Genomic DNA, 19,477 nt, shown 5'->3' on the forward strand with positions numbered 1-19,477 from the left:
TCCCCTCTCCACGTTGCTATCTGTGATGTGAGTCTTGACCAAATGGGGTGATTCTGAACAAAGAATAGTTCCTTTTGGGGGAACCATACATTCTTATCTCATGGGAACAGTTGGGACAAAGATATGTATGTGCTTTTTCACCGTAGCCACTCTCATAATCTATGGGCCATCGACATACCAACATAGTAGCATTATTATAGACAGGTCATAAATACAATGTGACATGTTGTATGTTACTTCCTGAGTGTTAAACATGTTCTCCTGCATCTGTTGGTTAAGTTGTTTCTTGTTCAAGATAAGGACGTCGTAGTCCCTTTGGTTTGACAAGTCACCCCTTGCTCTTGTCACCCGTTGCTCTCATCAATATGATGGTTAATACACCACATCTAGAATGGTGGTTACATGGTTAAATCAACAAATGAATAAATGTTTAATGATCAATAACATCAAACATCATTCAGGCGTACTAACCATTAGTATTACAATATTACGTATTTCACCATGACAAGTTTTCTGGTAAATGACTGTGGGTTTAAACATGTTCACATTCAAGCCTTGAAGATGAATAGAGGAGGTGAGTGAGTGAATGTGTCTGTGTCATGCAGTCCAAACGTGTCAATTTCCCAGAAGAAACCTGAGAGGTGTTTACTAGTAGGCCTACTCACTGAATTGCCCACACACATATACACACACAGACACACACACATATATACACATACAGTATACACACACACTCACACTCTCAGCAAACAGCAAACATCACAGCAGTAAACAAATGTTGAAATTCAGAGTGTCCTCCTGATATGAAAATGTTCTCAGCCCATGCACAACGAACAACACGGCCCTTATCTGAGAAAGACAATGCAAGCAGACAGAAAATATGCTTGTTGTTATGTCTTTATTTATTGACAATTGATGTTTCAGACAAAAAACAGTAACAAAACAAGGAAAAGAATGTCTAAAAAAAGCAAACGGCCTGAACATCTTTCTCATCTCTCTGAACCCCGCAGTGTTGGGAGCTCTGACTGGGGTACGAGAGCGTGTCAAGTTCAACTGAGTTCTAGAATGGAATGTGTGCTCAGTATGGCCGAGATTCTATCAGGTGAGTGTTTCTGTACTGGAAATACCAGGTGACTAAGACAATACAAAAAAAAAAGAACAACGGCAAAACAGTATATGTGGATGATAGTCTGTGGCTGAAGCGGACTCCTCCACCGATACCCTCAAACCTACAGCACTCAAATCAGGTCCTAATACACCTCTACATTCTGATTCCCAACACCAAAGCTGGTGATGCAGGTCTGTAGGTTTGGACTTGGTATCTTGGACAGGATGAGGGTTCATGATCCAGGAAGTCTACTGTCAGTTCATTTGTAACTAAGTGCCCCTGTATATGTGTATGAGCGTGTGTGTGTGTGTGTGTGTGTGTGTGTGTGTGTGTGTGTGTGTGTGTGTTGTCTTCACAGGCCGATGGTGTAAGATCGTCCGGCTGGGTTATGGATGGCGGAACACGAGGGCTCGGTCACGGCCCACTCGTACCACACCTTCTTCCCATTGTTACACCTCCAGAACCTCACGCTGACATCATCATCCTTCGCCACAGGGATTGGTTGCTGCGGGTGGGCGAGGGAGGAGGGGAAAGGGGTCAAGACTCAACAATGTGCATTCATACTTCAAAACACACAAACACAGCCCAAGAAAATGACACATACATGGTACGTTGTACTTGAGTAACAAACTCACTTTGAGTGGAAACAGAATAGGGAACCAGGAGAACATTCCAGGAGAGTGTGTCTCTGGCTTGATACCTGTAAACACATCACTGTTAATGTCAAACTAATCAACTTGATACCTGCACCGAAAACACATCACTGTTAATGCAGGCATGAAAACAGGTCGGGGTGAAAAAGGTGAGAAGGATACGAGACCACGAGAAAAAAACTTCGAATAACTCCAGTTCATTCCCTGCAAACCCACTTTGTCCAGGGCAAGAGTCTGCGCAAGCTCCACAATTACTGGAGCAATTGCAAACGGGAGGGAATGTTCTGCTATCTCTCCAAGAACCATTGCCTAGAACACAAATTATGCAATTAGTTAAAAGCTACTGTATTTCAGTGTCTTTTATGTTTAAGTGATGATGCTGCCTGTGCTGAACTGGTAAAGTATTCTATGCCTAAATAGTGATGCTGCCTGTGCCGACAAATAGGCCTACACCCACCTCTGCATTTGCTATACGGTTCACAGCAGGTAGTACAGGTGCCTGGCACTGCTGCCTGATTTTTTCTGGACCCTGGCTTGCAGTTGATGCCGTCTCTCTGCTCTGAAGAAAGGTGCTGGCTATACTGCGTGTTGTGGATATGCCATGCATCTTCTTTTTGTGCACTTCAGTTTTACAATGTACCTGCAGTGCATGGCTAACCTTGTTTGCGTAGTTATTAGTTAATATCTTTCTGACAGATAATGCACCTTGCCAATCCCTGCTTGTCAATCTTCTTGAACACATCTGCCAGATGGAATGAAAGCTCTTGTCCGTTTGTCTCTACCTTAGCTTCTAATTTAAGCCATGACCAGTTCCAGCTGCACTTTATTCCTCTATCTAGTTGTTTGACAACCAGAGCATCTTTCTCTCCTAACACACTCATTCTGAAAGAAAAACAATGTTCACAAACTCTTGAGTAACGTTATCTGCATATACCATATATCTGCCATATATCATACTTCCGTTATATATCGAAAAATATGATGATAAATACATAGAAAACAGAGGTATGATATATATGGCAGTCTCACACGCCTGTCACGTCTCCACTACATTAGAACTTCGCATCCTTTGATACATATGGCGGGATGTAAGGATCTGTAACTTCGCAAACAATGGCAAAATTGAAATAGTTTACTCTATGTTCAACTGCCGCGGCGAAGTTACAGATCCTTACATCCCGTCATATGTATCAAAGGATGCGAAGTTCTAATGTAGTGGAGACGTGACAGGCGCGTGAGACTGCCATATATATCATACCTCTGTTTTATATGTATTTATCATCATATTTATATCATCAAGGATCTTGACGGGATGTAAGGATCTTGTAACTTCGCAAACAATGGCAGAATTGAAATAGTTTACTCTATGTTCAACTGCCGCGGCGTTGCCTTTAATATACAAATATTGTATGACCCTCACACGGCGCGGCTCCACGGTTCTTTGGTGGAAAGGCATTTTGAACGAACTCCCAGCGAAATCAAAACACGAAAATCTTCTCACTACCTTTTCCAGTTGAACATAGAGTAAACTATTTAAATTTTGCCATTGTTTGCGAAGTTACAAGATCCTTATATGTATCAAAGGATGCAAAGTTCTAATGTAGCTACTGGAGACGTGACAGGTGCCTGAGACTGCCATATATCATACCTCAGTTTTATATGTATTCATCCTCATATTTTTCGGGCATTTAGTTCATTAAACGGCGAAAATCACTGGCGGACCTGGGTTGCGATTCCATTTAATTTACAGGGAACTATGTGTGAAAGGGGCTAACAGCTTGCAAAATAGGCTGACAACGCTAACGTTAGTAGTTATCTGTACTGCACTTAGTAATGTTAGTACCAAATGTTAGTACCAAAGTTAGCCATCTATCGTTAGCTAACAATTTGTGTTTTGTTAACGTTACATTCTTATCTCAGTATTTGCGACGGTCCTTGTCTTCTCTCAGCATACAAAAACCGCGGCTGACGTTCTGTCACCAATTTCTTCACCAAGGAGTTTCACGCGCACATTACAGTTTCTGCCCTTCACGCCTGCGCACATGTTGCTTCTCTTTTCTGTAGCCCTGGCCATCAACGGCCCATCAAAATCTAATCGTTCGAACGTTCAACGTGCGTTCCAGACTAAACCCCCCCCCCCCCCCCCCCCAAAAAAAAAAAAAAAACTCATCGGATCTATATGATTCAGGGAAGTCACCTATTTTGGATTCAAAACGGCTAATTTCGACAAAAGGTGAACGATTATCATGCCTGTAATGTCAACCTAATCACATTCCCAGTCACACAGGTACTGGTGGACCAACGCAACCTTTGTTTTCAATACAAGGACCGGAAGAATCTGCCGGTCACATAGCAGACAATGGCTTTATTTGGGAGGGTTGGGCAGGTATAAGGTAATACCGGTAAATACGTTTTTTTAAAGACAGTTTGTAACATGTCTTTATTATACCCAACATGTCTTCAATAAACATCTTGCACACAAGCATCACAATGATCAATAACTCTTGTCGGAGGGCGTGGTGGTGGTCATGAATTGGTCATGACCTTATATGCTCTATGTGCAATAGCCTGGGGGACAAGGCTAATGTAAATCAATTGATACATCTATACATCAATCATCTTCATCATCCCAGCACCCATTCATGACTTACTGAGTGTGACGTCTCCATAGAGGGTGGTCTCGAAGTATCCAGCAAAGCCATGGAGCACAGTGTTACACCCAACTGAGAATCTGAGGCACTGATACCTGTTGTTGTTCATATCTGAGAGACACAGAGAGAAAACAGTTAGTAGTGCGTTTGTTCTGCCTCTTGGCATCACATGCACAGGTGTGTGAGAGTGGATGTGTGATGGCTCTACCAACATGAGGTGTGTGTGAGTGGGGGTGTATGTGGCTGTGGTTGTGTGCGCGTTACCTGGAGTGTGGTGTGTGTGTGTGTGTGTTACCTGTGGGGGTGTATGTGGTTGTGTATGTGGGTTGTGTGTGTGTGTGTGTGTGTTACCTGGAGTGTGGTGTGTGTGTTACCTGTGGTGAAGTGTGTGTGTGTGTGTGTGTGTGTGTGTGTGTGTGTGTTACCTGTGGTGGGGTGTTTGAAGGTGAAGCAGGCCTTGGGCTCAGCCAGCTGGTGGAAGTTGTGGAGTCTGACGACGTACGGGGTCTCGAAATGGCACTCTGGGTCCTTGTCCCGCTCTCTGCACCCCCTGACCTCGTTATACAACTTGGAGGAGGAGAGGGGGGCCAGGAAGGACGTGTAGGAACAGGGGATGCTCACCCCATCATCTGAAAGAGAGAGAGAGGGAGAGAGAGAGAGTGGTTATCGATTCTCTTATCGATGCCGGCATGTTTTGTGCATACGCTGACAATTGCGCACGGCAAAAACTAGAAATGATCATTTCAAGTAAGGGTGGAAACACCAGCAATATGTTAAAACATCTTTCGACGCAATATGGGCTAAGGTTACAGGAATGCCACGCCTATCCTAGAGAAGAGCAGAATTACAACCCCATCAAAGCTGCTCCGATGACACAATAACACAGACCAGAGGGGAGTGGGACTCCCTACCTTTGAGAAAGTGCTGTGCTCCATCTAGGCATTCTGGGGACAGCTCGTTGTCGCCGAAGGACCCCAGCAGCTCGCTCACAATGATGTCCGCCTTCTCGGGCGCCGCCCACTCCCGCATGTCACATGACACCACCGTCACCTGATCTCCCCATTCCTCGAACCGCCAGTTCTCAAGCCTAGGAAATAGAACCACAAAGGGGGGGGGGTCGGAACAAGCAGACAGACAAAGCGGGTGGGGGGGGGGGGGGTTTAGGGGCTCCGTAGAGATCAAAGGTCACGGGGAGGCTTCACTCACGTGACGACAGCGTTGGGGTTCTTCTCCACGGCATAGATACGCAGCTTCCTGTCTGCCTGCTTGGCCGCGCGCAGAGAGGCATTAACCAGAGGACCCCTGCCAGCCCCGAGCACCATCAACACCCTGAGGAAAGGAGGGAGGGAGGGGGAGATTAGGGAGACTACACACACCACATGTGCCAGGTCATGGTAATTGTCATTGATGGAGAGGGGGAAGATGGTGGAGCCAGTACTCACTGTACGTTGGTGTCTTTCTGCTCTACTGGGACTCTGTCCAGAAGACATTTATACACAGCCTGCAGAGAGCGCGACACAAGAATCAAATCAGTTACACCTGTTAATGCTCGCTATCGTAGTGCATTTAACTGCAGGTCACTTGTGTTACTTACCTGCTGGTACTGGAAGTATTTGATAGGATCCTTCTCAAACACCTCATAGGTCTGTGACTCCAGATTGTCCATGAGGGGCTAAATAGGAAGGCAAGAGAGTGAAATCAGTTAAAGAGACACCGATGCATACACAAACACACACAGGCCCTCAGAAATACCACAGTCTATAAAACCACACACACACACACACACACACACACCTGAAGAGGAGACTGTAGGTAATCCTCATAACCCTTAGCGAACGTCTCGTAGGCATTGGGGGCAGGTCTGTTCTGGCTGAGGTATTCTAGGTACTGTATGTAGGAGCGGAAGTCCTTCTCACTGTGACGACTGGTGCCAGTGAAGATGAACTGGGACTCAAGCTATAAAAAAAGAAAAAAAAAGAAAAAGAGGAAATAGTTTAAAACATCAGTCATTTAGAATAGAATAGATTCCTACTATTCCATTTCTAAAATAGAAGTGATATGTTTAATGGCAGAATATGGCATCTATTTGTGATACCTTGAAGAGACGGAAGATGATTCGCTGGTGGGCTTTTGACAGGACTGGGAAACCTTTCTTATTGGTCAGGAAGAGGCTGGTGGGAAGGACGGCTGCTTTGATTGGCTCCCCGAGCCACTTGTCAATCACAGCGTCAGAAGGCATGTTCTCCCCGACTTCAATGGCTTCAGGAAGAGGAAGGAGTTAGAAGAATCAATGACTAAAACAATTCCTAATCAGATTGTCCAAATGTGCCCCACCATTCTGCTTTCTTACCTAAACAGACTCTCTTGTTGTAGTCACAAAGAGTTCTGAATGAATGCCACCTGAAATAAGGAAAACAAGAGGACAAATATGAGTCTGATAGCGGAGATGGTGTGAATAACAATAGAACCACTAGTGGAACGTTGAGGTAGTTTTAGAATGTTCCGACGGAACACTCACCAGCCCCAGGTCTTCTCTTCATCACTCCCATCGTCGGTGTTTTTGATTGGCTCGTTCTCGATGAGGTCATCACGAATGTCGTCAGAGCACATCAGGGGGACCCGGATCCAGAACTGAGCCCAAACAACAAACAACGCATCAATAAAGGAAATACAGAAATAACGAAAACTATCACACAACATATTGCTAGTGACAACAAGAACACACCAGTCGAATAGTTGACTTATTCATAGATGACAAGAACACCACCACGCTTGTGGTTTCATAGGTTCAGTTTCTAGTTTGCTTAAGTGACTATATTATATCACTACACCATCATCAGTGACAATAGAAGCCTAAACCAGCCCGGTTTACACCGCAAGCGGCAACCGCAGCTTTTCATTGCGGCACTCATGTTAACGGGTTACAGCAGCCATACAGCGCGCGTGAGATGTGTCTCCAGCGTCTCACACTGGCTGACACGGCACACCAGCTAGAGAGTTGGACTCTCGGCTATTTTTTCCGCGTGCTGCACAAAAACCGCAAAACTCGATGTACGAAGATAGTAGAGTAGCAGCTCCGCAGTTAGAGCCGCAGTAGGGACGCTGCCAGTAGGGAAGCTGCAAGCATGAGAGCCGCAGCAGTTCCGCCACGCACACATGGTGCTGAGGTTGACGCTCGCGGTGTGTTTTTCGCCATAAGACTGAGGATGAGGATTGGTAGTGTGGTAGTGGTGGTGGTGGATACCATGCAGGAGTGGTGTCCAGTCTGGATGTGGTTGAGCAGGACTCGGGCCAGGTTGGCACAGTGGGGGCCCTTCAGGGGCACCATGAAGGCTGGCAGACCCAGGTAAGCTGAGAAATTCAGCTCCTGGACGAGAGCCTGGGACAGGAGAGAGGGATGGAAGGAGAAGGTAAAGAAAAAGATGAGTGGAGAGAGAAAGAGGGAGAGAAAATGGGGGAAAAAGAGAGAGAGATTGAAGATGAGGGTTACTTACAAAAATAAACTATATTCTTTAGTAAGATCACCAAAAGAGTACAACAATTTGACTTGTTGTGATGGTGTTCCAATGTTTTGTTTGAGCTTCTCCTAACCCATTGCACCAGACATGTCATGGTCATGGAATGTCAAAATTGTAACAAGCGTCCTCAAGTTCATGCCCAACTTACCGCTTCTGAATTCCGGCGCTCCGTTTCGATTTCGGAGTCCGTCTCTATCCATGGTGAAAGCTTCCCAACAATAAGTGTGTTCCAGTCTGGGGAATGTAAAATGGACATTTAATTGTTAGATGTTAGATCCTTCGATTTCCTGCTATTCAATGTCGCCTAATGGTTTATATGGAGACATTCGGTCTGACGCTCCTGAGCAATAACGTAGTCCATTAGGCATGCTGTAGAGAGGCTGTAGGCCTTCTTGGCACATCAACTCTAGGGGTTCTATTATGGCGTCACTTGTGGGCTACTAAGTGAAATGGACCCAGTAGAAGCAATGGAGGATGAAGACACTGATACTGACGAAAGTGCCTAAATTAGGCCAACGAGAGGTGGTCGTCATACAAAGTATCAGATGCCTGTGAGAATTCCACTGTAGTGGACAGCATGGGACACAAACCCTCACTCAGACAATGCATTTCAAAGACACTAAATGTAGTTAATCCCAACAGATGAACCACTAGTTGTTTTAATGCAAACCGATCTCAAGATATAGGTTCTTGTTGGAAGGAGAGCATCACCTCTCCCGGTCAGGAGCAGGTCGGAGCGTGTTTGGGCTCCGGCGCGGGCTTTAGCGGGGTCCAACTCGAACTCCCTCCTGAACCTCGGGTGGAAGAGGGGCATGCATAGGAAGTCAAACCTGATGGGGGGGAGAGGAGGAGAGTAAAGTAACATGTTAATATGTCATGTTACTTGACATTTGACATAAGGCGACATAAGGCTCTTGCATCTTTGATAAGAGACGGAGGGAAATTAAGCTAATAGTAGCTAGGAAATAAATTAACAAATAGTAGAACTATCCAGATAGCTTAAGCACAAGTTATGTTTCCACAATCAATTAAATGCAATCGCTGAGTTCGTAGACTAGTGAGGGGAAAAAAACTCCATTGTGCACGTGTTGAAAATTTCACCGGCAACTTTGCACATTGCTGCTTGGTTAGCATGCATCACGTGCATAGCAGCCAAAGGTTTTTTCTAAGCATGTGGACTGCTGAATTTGCTCATACCTCCACCTAAATGACCGCTTACGGTCGGCCGATCTACTCACCCGAGTTTGGCGACCGCAGCTAAGGTATCAGCCACCTCCGGGACACAGTTCAGATCTCTCCCGCAGGACACCCTGCCTCCAGTACTAGCGGACGCCATCATCAGTCGGGAGAACGGAAAGGAAGACAGCGGTTGTTTAGTATAGGGGAAACTGACGCCATTTTGGCTCTACGCGTGTATTCATTCTCATTAAAGGGATACGGAGCAGAGAGTCAAAATGGCTTCCTTACGAATGCAGTTTCTTTACTTCGTTATCGCGACACTTGCACAGGTACATGAACAGGGCTGTGTTCGAAATGGCATACTAACATACTCAATTAGTATATACTGCATACTGCTTACTAAATTCATAATAAGTATGCCAATACCAGCCGACCGAAAATCTAGTATCCATTTCTTGCATACTCAAATTTCACATAATCTACAGTGTGAACGCACTACATACTCAAAATCTACGTCATATCTAGTATGAGTAGTATGCTAGTATGCCATTCCGAACACAGCCCATGTCTCATTTCTGTGTCTGATACGGGGGGGGGGCTTACAAACCCAGACACCCACAACACTGGCATGACTGTCTGCTATTATATTCCAGATGTCTGTTTCAGCCATAAACATATATTAGATTAGATTAGAGCCAACTTTATTGTCATCGCAGAGTACAAGTACTATACAAACAAAATGCAGTTTAGCATCCAACCAAAAGTGCAAAGGTTATATAGAGTGGTCACATTAATTAACCAGGGATGTGCAGCCATCAAAGTATTGTCATTGTCATCCTAGTATTGTCATTCATTATCAATGAAATAACATTCCAATACGAAACATAAAGTTGAACCAGGAAAACTGAATATATGACACAATATGTAACAAGAGAACCTGTTTACGTGTGGTGATTAATGGAGTAACATTGACAAGCTGCCTCAGCAAGATTGACTGCAACGCTTGTAGAGTCGCTTCTCTCCATCGCATCACTTACCACCACAACAAAAGCACTATCAAATATCGCTGATGTCAAGCTCAAAGCTTGAAGAAATGCCAGGTTGTGTGTGTATGTGTGGGTGTGTCAGACGGGCCCCTATATAAAAACAATGTGAGTTCCATTTCAATGTTTTCAGATTCTACACAAGATAGCAGAGAGAGGTTCAATATCAATTCGGACAGCCATACAACTCAAATTTTGGTTGTTACGAAGAGACATTTATATTCCATGGGGTGGACATATAAACACTGGATTGTCTATGTGGATTACCATGGGTTGCTTTGACTAAAGGTCTATCTTTTATTGGATCAAACTGGGACATCAGCATCATTATTGTGTCAGACTCTGATCAATGGTTTTGGCGTCATTGACTTCTAATTTTGTTTTGTTTATTACTACCAGGCTACTTTATTATTATCAATATCAACAATAATCTCCCAGCCAGCCATACACATCACAATGGCTTTACAAGACGTCTGTGGTTTTCAGGACACCCCTATGTTTCACAGGTGGAACATTCCTGCTTCACTCTCAAGACCCGTGGGAGATACCACTCACCCCCTGGACAACTTTGGATGGGGGAAGCCTAACTCGCCTGAGATAGATGGAGGGATCCCTCTGCACTTTTTCATACCTAGCCCTCAAAGCTCTGTTCATTCCCGTTATAACGGCAAACGGCCATCTTCTTTCTCCGAGTCCCCAGTCGCCTCTCCATCCACCTCAGTTCGTCGACCATTCCCTCTCTCTCACGGCACCACCACCTTGGCTTTTGTGTTCCAAGGGGGGGTCATTGCGGCCGCTGACACACGAGCCAGCTGTGGTGGCCTGGTAGCCTGCCCGTTTGTCCAGAAGATCACGCCCATCCACTCCCACCTGGTGGCCACCTCCTCGGGTAGCGGCGCGGACTGCCAGCTGTGGGAGAGAATCCTGACCAGAGAGATCCGCCTGTACCAGCTTCGCCACCGCCGACGCCTGTCGATAAGTGGCACTGCCAAGCTCCTGTCCCACATGCTGCATCCGTTCAAGGGGACGGACGTGTGCGTGGCACTCACGCTGTGTGGCTGGGACGAAGAGGAGGCCGGGGTTGAGGAACGCGTGGGGCACAAAGTGGATGAGATGGGATCAGAGGGTTCAGAAGACGGCTGTGCAGCAACACATCTCCCCAAAGAGACAAGGAAGCCTGCACGTGACCTCGGGGCTCAAGACGTCTCGAGTTTGACCGATGGTGTCACTGACAAAACAAGGCACGCAGTTATCGACAAGGGTCTGACAAGATCCCCCGTCAGAGGACACGGTGGCCCCAAGCTGATTTATGTGTGCAGTGATGGTGCCCGCCTGCAGGGGCAGCTCTTCTCAGTGGGCTCCGGCTCCCCCTATGCCTATGGAGTTCTGGATGGAGGGTTGCAATGGGGCCTGAGTGAAGAGGAGGCCACGTCACTGGCCAGAGAGGCTGTGTTCAGGGCCACACACAGGGACGCCTATTCTGGGAACAACGTGGACGTCTTCCTCATCACCGCCAAAGGATGGCGCTGCAGAGACAGGGAGGACCTGAAGGAAGAATATCACAGGGAGAGGGAGAGGGTGACGAAGAGGGTGCAAAAAAGAATAGAGGAGACAGAGACACTGGAGGATAAAGCATTTGAATAGAAAATAATAAGAAAGGGGATTGGGGTAGGGGTAGTAGTGGGTTTCGGGGGGTTAGGAACAAAGATTCAGAGGACAACGGTAGGAAAGAATGGAGAGAATGAACGAAGGAGAATATTGACAGCCAGGAATCAGAAAGTGAGAGGGTCTAAAACTAAAGTGAGAGGGATGGGAGAAGAGCTGAGGGTCTGTCAGTGCAGTACCGAAGTCAGACAGCTTCATAGAGGAGGGCGCTCTACGCATTAGGCTCACCAAAATCCATTCAACAAAATAAAGTCAAGAGAAAGAAAAAAACCGAACGGAAGTCGCCTATTCTTCATTACATTTACAAAGATGGCGCTCTCTAGTGTGTTGCACGGTGAGTCTGCGGATTTTTCGTTTAACGGTAACCGGTCCTTTGACTTCGGTTGTGGACTCTCTCAGACCGACTTGGGCTTCGGGGCTTCGCCGGGCGACAGCCTGAACTTCGCCGTGAAAAGGTCTCACAACAACGAGGATGAAGGCCCTGAGAGGAGGATAGACTTCCTCCACGGGACCACCACCCTGGCCTTCAAAGTGAGTGGACAAGATGGTCTAGCTAGCTTACTGGCTTCTAGCTCCCTTATTGTTATACCGTAATACCTGTTGAACATGTGCATCTGCAAATCTGCAATTATGCCAGATTGAAATGATGCTGTTATATGTAGTTGACATGCTGCTAAACTAACTTGCTAAAGAAGTGCCACAATAATCTGCTTGCTCATCCCTGCCTGGCTGCCTAGCGAGCTAGCCTATTAGCGTAGAATAAGAATGCCTATTTTGTCTGACCATTTTTTTTGTGGTTCAGTCAAGTAGCAGTAGTAGTAGATTGTTCTGCTTACTAACTTAGATCAGGCAAAAAAATAATAATAATGCATATCACATTCACAGCTCGTATGTCAGTGCCGTAACTTAGTTGGTATTTAGCCTTTTATGGTGCCAGCAGTGCTTTAGCTAGTTAGTTGTCACTTGTCAGTTGGTCTACTGTCATTTGTTCATCAGATTTTCACTTCCAATGAGAGTAATGATGGATGACAGTCAATCAATGCTCTCGCCTTTCTTCACACTAGTCAACAGAACATTCTAGGGACCCAATAACTTCCATGTCTCAATATCCCTCAGTTCCAACATGGAGTCATCGTGGCGGTGGACTCCAGGGCCACAGCGGGCTCCTACATCGCTTCCCAGACCGTGAAGAAGGTGATCGAGATCAACCCCTACCTCCTGGGCACCATGGCCGGAGGTGCTGCCGACTGCAGCTTCTGGGAGAGACTTCTGGCCCGCCAGTGTCGCATCTACGAGCTCCGAAACAAGGAGCGCATCTCTGTGGCAGCCGCCTCCAAGCTGCTGGCCAACATGGTGTACCAGTACAAGGGCATGGGCCTCAGCATGGGCACCATGGTGTGTGGCTGGGACAAGAGAGGGCCAGGTGAATATGCTCATCGTACACCTCTGCACATTTTTCATTTAAATAGGTGTGTGTGTAGAACTGTATATGAACACAGGATTTGCAGATGCTATTCAACCAAGATCTATATCGTCGTTTCTGCATCAGTGATGGTAAATCTTATGCTTGGAGCACCGGTAAGGTTTCAGGCATTCATTGTAACCAAGCAGTGACATATCTGATTGTAATAAATGTATGTATATTATAGTTACTTTATACTATAATTAGTTTAGTCAGGCGGTGTTGCAGCTTGGTTGGAACAATTCAAACCATAACCTGTGACCACACGGGCCCTGTACTTAAGATTGGTTACCCCTGCTCCACTCTGTATCCAATATTTATGCCTCAGTATGGGGGCTTTCCATTGGTCTTTTTTATAATTGGACCTTTTTACTAGTGCAAATTACTCATTACTACCTATGTAAAGATGCGTCAATACCATAAAACTTATTTTAGTAACCCAGGTGTTTATTTGCTTGCCACAGAGCACACTCTCTGTGTATTGGCGTCAGGCTATTGTGGAGCCTGGTGGTTTTGTTATCACCACCGCTGTTGCCCAGCTGCTACTCAAGGCCGGGATGATATAACAGAGCGGAGTATACCATACTAACAAATATCCACCAAAGTTATTAGTAGGGATGCCCCGAGTGATCAGCTAGCAATCGGAATCGCCCGATAAGCAAATAAAAATATGAGATTGGGGGAAGTCCGATAATGCTTTCTAGTCGCCGATCACGACAACCGATCAATGACACACACAACGTGAGCCAATTCATTGTTGCAGTGGAAGTGAGTGAGACAGATGTCACACTATAAAGTGTATGAGACAGATGTCACACATGCCATCTGCAATCTGTGCACGCATCAAATACCTTGTGGCGGCGCTACGGTAAAATCCTTCAACACAACCAACAAGGCACTGAAGTTGCATCACGTAGCGGAGCATGGCAAGTTTGAAAAGCTGACCGCTGAGAATGAGAAGAAAAAGGCAGGGGAAATGTACAGACACAATTCGGCCAGCCTATCAAAAGGTTTGTGGAGATTTTTAAAAAGGCTCTTAAAACATTTAGGCCTAGCCCTCGCTTTATCGGAAGCTCTAAATGTAAAATGTCTCATCCACACTTAATTTTCGTTTTTTTATTAGTATTAGGCTATTACGGTATTTGATCGAGATCCGCAGATATTGCTCATAGATTCCCGGTGGCAAAAAACAGTATCAGGGCATCCCTAGTTATTAGCCTACAATAAACCAGTCACAACTATGTTCCGGGGCAGCTGTGACCCAGGAGGTAGAGCTGGTGTCTAATGATCGCAAGGTCGGTGGTTCAATCCCTGGTCCACATGTCAAGGTGTCCTTGGGCAGGTCTGAACCCCAAATTGCTCCCAATGAGCGGGCCGGCACCTTGCATGGTAGCTTGCTGCCATTGGTGTGTGAATGGGTGAATGAGAGGCCATTGTAAAGCGCTTTGGAATAAGGCGCTATATAAGTCCAGTCTTGGGCAGCTGTTGCCCAACTGCTACTTTAGCCCTGAGCTGAATATACCATACTAACAAACACCCACCAATGTTATTAGCCTGCAATGAAACATTCAAAACCAGGTTCCTCTTTGATGGATAGGGAAGCCTAATTTGTTATCGTCCATACAAAGCTGGTGCGGTCAGACTGTAGAACACAGGTGACGTTGCAACCGTCTGTTAATATCACAGAGAATACACATACTGATAAACGGTGTATTTTGACCCAGAATTATTTAATAGCATATTTGCCTCAATACAACTAAGTGGATTGGCTTTTATTGGAGACTAGTTGGAGGTTTCATTGGACGTACATTTTTTACCATGCATGTGTAGTATGGTCTTGTACCACTAGGGGGCATTGCAGCTCTACTGTCACTTGCATTGTTGGTTCCAGACCGTGCCAAGGCTGTTGTGTCTTTGAGGTCTGTTTTGGATGCTGTGCAGTAAGAGGCAGTACATCACAAGAGGTGTGCTTAAAGAGGCCGGCACAGTGACACTGTAATGGGAAATCAATATGGGCTAGGACTGTGGGCCAGGGATAGCCAGCGCTGTGATGGACGCAGGGTCGCGCCCTGGACAATTGGGTCGCATGCATAATGTGTCCCTTTGATCGATGGGCTTTGTTCGGAGAGGTGCGTCTGTGTGTGTGTACACAAGTACAATAACAGCCTGCAGACTGCCCTTGACTTAAATGACGTGTATTAAATCCTGCAATCAATTGACAAATAATGATTCTGTTCTAAGTTCAATAGAAACTCTTTGCCTGCTACAACACCGGTGATTGAATGGAGAGCTAAATGTCATGTAAATTAAATCAATCTCGATTAAGAGAAAGCTCATTAGCAGCTCTATGATGGCAAGCTCGGTTATTCCAGTGTTTTAAGTGCCGTAAGTGCCATCTGAAATAAATCTGCTAAAGTACAGTGAAAGAGCTTGACAAATACGGCTGTAATAACATTTCATGCTGTGACACTGCTGGTAAAAGGCTTAGTGTCGGCTAGGCTAGGCTAGGCAAGTGCATCTCGCTCGTGTGATGTGTCACCTCTGTCTCCGGCTTCCAGGACACAAATGGCCTGTCATGTGGGATGATAAGTGGACCAGCTGGGAGGAAGAGCAGCGTATAAACAAGCGAGGGGGGGAAACGGTTGTACGGCAGCCAAATGTTTCTCTGTAATTCCTGGCCACGTATGCAAAGAGGTTACCTCTGTTTTTGTGTGTATCCCCAGGCAGCTAGTTAGGGCCCCCTCGTGTATGAGTGCAGCTCTGCGAGTGTTTTATTTTTTTATAAAGCTGTCTTTTATTATAATATATATATATATATTTTTTTTTAAAGCTACCCCCTCTGTTCGCTGCGAGCCAGTTTGGCGTATATACCGTTTGTGTGAAGCGAAGGGCAGACGTTTGTCCCGCTCCCCGCCTCTGAAGGCTGTCACTCGGCCGGGTCCCTGCGCCGCAGCTCGAAGAGCCCCGGGCCTCAGCGGCCTGTCACCTGCCTGGCGGAGCGGAAGGTGAAGGCGTGGCGCGGCGGAATGTTCCGGCGCTCCTGGCAGCGTCATGTGGCGGGCCCTCATAAATCCGAGCCCCCTTTTTGTTCCGTGACTAGCGAACGTCACCCTCGTCTCCCTCCCGCCCGCCTTATCATCTTCTGTGCCGTTTCGGTGACGCACCCACTGCCACTCCATCCTCCCCCGGTACCGCATCGCTCTGTATTTAAAAAGAAGAAGAAAAAAAAAACGACTCCAGGTGTGTTGAAGAAATGGAAGTTTGTGCGCCAACTCTTTATATCCCTGCCCTCTATCAGAGCTCTCCTCCTCCTCCCACCGTCGTCGACTCTTATCACGAGTGGCTGCCTTTTAGAAAAAAAATTCCCACTGTAACTTTTTTTTACCCGGTCCCCTTTCAGCCTTCAGAATATCCAAAATGGCAAATTACCTCACCTAGGCAGGAGCCTCAATGGTTATTGAGTGGAGCTAACGACTCGTATGGAAGGTGCAATTTACCAGTTGAAAGCAATTGTGAGTTCCCAGAGCAGTTTTTAAGTAGTCTCTCTAATAGACTGTCCTTAACCTGCCTGGAAACCGTGTTCTGTAATTTGCCTCCCAAGGAATCTTGGTAAGGGTTGCTGTAAGCAGTGTGGATATGTATATGTATTAGCCTAAAGGTGATCGCTCTCTCTCTCTCTCTCTCTCTCTCTCTCTCTCTCTCTCTCTCTCTCTCTCTGTCTCTGTCTCTGTCTCTGTCTCTGTCTCTGTCTCTGTCTCTGTCTCTGTCTCTGTGTGTGTGTGTGTGTGTGTGTGTGTGTGCGCACACTGCCCTGGCGGTAGAAGAAAAAAACAAACTGTATTTTTTCCTCCCCATCTCTAGTTGGCCATCTGTGTATTGACTGTGGGAGAACACAGCCTGGTGCTAGTCACTTTGCGTCATGGTGATGAAGCCCTGCATGTGTCATGTCGGGGAACCAACTGTCTCTCAACAACTCCTCAAGCAAGCGCATGTGTCACATGCCAAGAGGCTTATTGTATGTGTGTGCGCTTGCTGTCATGCTGAAGTGTGCCCGGTTATGCAAGTGGAATTGTGGGAAATGTGTGTGTGTCTGTGTGTCTGTGTGTGTGTGTGGAAATATTAAAGGGGTAAGACGACGACTTGTTTTTTCATCTTTTCTCTGTTCTCGGTGCTGAGGTGGGGTCACCTGCTTGGCCCAGGTGTGGGTCGATAATTAATCTGGGTGTGTTTGAGGAGATCAATAAGAGCTCCAGCGGCTCCCTGCTGAGGCGGACGAGTGAGTCGGGATGCACCTCGTCAGCAGGTTCTGGAGGGCTTGTTTCACTTGGAGAGGATGCGTGTGCGTGTGTGTGTGTGTGTGTGTGTGTGTGCGTGTGCGCGTGCGCGTGCGTCTGTAGAGCTGTGTGTGTCTAGAGCTGTGTGTGTCTAGAGCTGTGTGTGTCTAGAGCTGTGTGTGTCTAGAGCTGTGTGTGTCTAGAGCTGTGTGTGTCTAGAGCTGTGTGCGTCTGTAGAGCTGCGTGCGTCTGTAGAGCTGCGTGCGTCTGTAGAGCTGTGTGCGTCAGTAGAGCTGCGTGCGTCAGTAGAGCTGTGTATGTACAGTACACTTTCATCTCACTTTCCCTGACAGTTTTACACCGGAGTCAGTGTCCCGGAAGCCTCTGGGATAAATATACCCGTCTTTACCTTTCTCTCTCCCAGCTCCCTGAAAGTCAGATTTTAGTGACCGACTCCCTTCTCTCCACCTCTTCCCCCCCCTCCCCTCCCCAGGCCTGTACTACGTGGACTCTGAGGGGAACCGTGTGTGTGGCGACCTGTTCGCGGTGGGCTCGGGGTCCATGTACGCGTACGGCGTGGTGGACGGCGGGCAGCGGGACCAGATGTCGGTGGAGGAGGCGTGCGAGCTGGGCAGACGCGCCATCTACCAGGCCACCTACCGCGACGCCTACAGCGGAGGCCAGGTCAACCTGTACCACGTCCACAGCGAGGGCTGGGAGAGAGTGTCCCAGGAGGACGTACTGATGCTGCACCACCGCTACAAGAAGCTAGAATAGAGAGGATAGGGGGGGGGGTGATGGAGGATGGGGGTGGATGGAGGGTGTTTTTTGGGGGGGAACTGGGGTCTTAGTTTGTCTGTCAAAAGAGCTGTTGAGAGTTGTCAAAATTAGGGAGGGTTGATATGGAGAATAGCACTTTTCTTCTGGATCGATTACACATGATGCACACACACACACACACACACAAACACACACACACATTCTATCATTGCAGTTTACTCATCAGAGCGAAATGTTATTACATACCATTTTTACGCAGCAGTGGGTTACATTTTCCTCCACACAGTGTGTTTGATGTGAGGGAGGCACTGTTTCTATGCGGAAGGGGAGGGGGGCGGGGGGCGGATGGGCGATGAGTCAAATGTGGCTCACTCGATGTAGGAGTCGTCTGCTTCTGTCGCAAACCGATTTCACTTGTAACCACAACTTGGATAGCAAACCTGTTTTTCCCCTCAATAAATAAAAAACCTGTGATGTTTGTTGTTTTTTCAACGAGAATGTGTGTTTCAATTTATTTGCGTCCTGTTGTTCCTCTAGTGAATACGGCGCCGTATGGATGTCATTTGTTCTCGCAACCACCAAGCTCACCTTCGTTGTTTGATCTGGTTTCTCTCCTCATCGTCCCTTGATGTCGTCAACGCACCATATTCTTGTTTACATCTTGTCATCTGTTTCCGCATCTGTTGGTATCCTGAAATACATTTATTTTTCGAATAACTTTATTTTTCCCCCCCACTGGAACTTTAGAGTTTTTTTGTGGTCACAGGCACATGAAAGAGCATTAACATAACACTTAGAAGTATATTACATCCCCATGCAAATGCTGTGGAAAAACAGGAGCGAGGAACCGAAGCACTGCAATAAAGTGCATTTATGAGTACTATGTTTCAGATCGGGCGGGGCCGGGGTTGAGAGGATGTGAGGTTCTAATGGGGAGCGTGGAAGGACCGAGTTGGGCCCATCACCTTCTTCAATAGCCTAATGGATGCAGTATTCATTTCATCACCTGTACAATCCATCACTATCTAGGTCAGGAAATGACATGAGATTGATACTTCCTTCCTTATTGATCTCATAGTGCTATCACTACTGCTTCAAGCAACAAAGTGATGGATTGTATAGGCTGAAGAAATGAATACTGCAC

The 19,477-nt window shown here is 46.6% G+C and overlaps 3 protein-coding genes across 4 annotated transcripts; 2 read left to right on the top strand and 1 right to left on the bottom strand.

The window, feature by feature from the left end:
* Nucleotides 1-803: 803 nt before the first annotated feature.
* On the bottom strand, nucleotides 804-9,269 carry prmt5 (protein arginine methyltransferase 5; the record flags this gene model as incomplete). 2 transcript variants are annotated; one of them, XM_080547157.1, is made up of 17 exons in its annotated part: nucleotides 804-1,613; nucleotides 1,744-1,808; nucleotides 1,978-2,070; nucleotides 4,413-4,523; nucleotides 4,838-5,041; nucleotides 5,324-5,499; nucleotides 5,619-5,741; nucleotides 5,855-5,913; nucleotides 6,007-6,084; nucleotides 6,207-6,368; nucleotides 6,508-6,671; nucleotides 6,763-6,812; nucleotides 6,931-7,043; nucleotides 7,657-7,791; nucleotides 8,079-8,164; nucleotides 8,642-8,760; nucleotides 9,169-9,266. In XM_080547157.1, 17 exons carry the CDS (start codon nucleotides 9,264-9,266, stop codon nucleotides 1,461-1,463), a joined length of 1,989 nt encoding a protein of 662 aa, XP_080403283.1. In that variant the 3' UTR covers nucleotides 804-1,460. The 2 variants fall into 2 exon arrangements, with proteins under 2 accessions (XP_080403283.1, XP_080403284.1); XM_080547158.1 differs by lacking the exon at nucleotides 1,978-2,070 and having other exon boundaries at nucleotides 806-1,613; nucleotides 9,169-9,269.
* A 1,339-nt stretch (nucleotides 9,270-10,608) lies between these two features.
* On the top strand, nucleotides 10,609-11,796 carry psmb11a (proteasome 20S subunit beta 11a; the record flags this gene model as incomplete). The annotated part of the gene is made up of 2 exons (XM_080546949.1): nucleotides 10,609-11,232; nucleotides 11,413-11,796. The coding sequence occupies 2 exons, from the start codon at nucleotides 10,609-10,611 to the stop codon at nucleotides 11,794-11,796; spliced, it is 1,008 nt and encodes a 335-aa protein (XP_080403075.1).
* A 325-nt stretch (nucleotides 11,797-12,121) lies between these two features.
* psmb5 (proteasome 20S subunit beta 5) lies at nucleotides 12,122-18,362 on the top strand. The gene is made up of 3 exons (XM_080546407.1): nucleotides 12,122-12,348; nucleotides 12,934-13,240; nucleotides 18,047-18,362. The coding sequence occupies exons 1-3, from the start codon at nucleotides 12,127-12,129 to the stop codon at nucleotides 18,328-18,330; spliced, it is 813 nt and encodes a 270-aa protein (XP_080402533.1). The 5' UTR covers nucleotides 12,122-12,126; the 3' UTR covers nucleotides 18,331-18,362.
* The last annotated feature ends 1,115 nt before the right edge of the window (nucleotides 18,363-19,477 follow it).

Source organism: Nansenia antarctica (genome assembly GCF_963989245.1).
Source record: "Nansenia antarctica genome assembly, chromosome: 16".
Taxonomy (NCBI): domain Eukaryota; kingdom Metazoa; phylum Chordata; class Actinopteri; order Argentiniformes; family Microstomatidae; genus Nansenia; species Nansenia antarctica.

Coding starts and splice junctions, on each gene's coding strand:
- psmb5 (XM_080546407.1), top strand. CDS start 12,127: ATGGCGCTCTCTAGTGTGTTGCACGGTGAGTCTGCGGATTTTTCGTTT. Junction 12,349..12,933: donor CCACCACCCTGGCCTTCAAA/GTGAGTGGACAA, acceptor AATATCCCTCAG/TTCCAACATGGAGTCATCGT. Junction 13,241..18,046: donor CTGGGACAAGAGAGGGCCAG/GTGAATATGCTC, acceptor TCCCCTCCCCAG/GCCTGTACTACGTGGACTCT.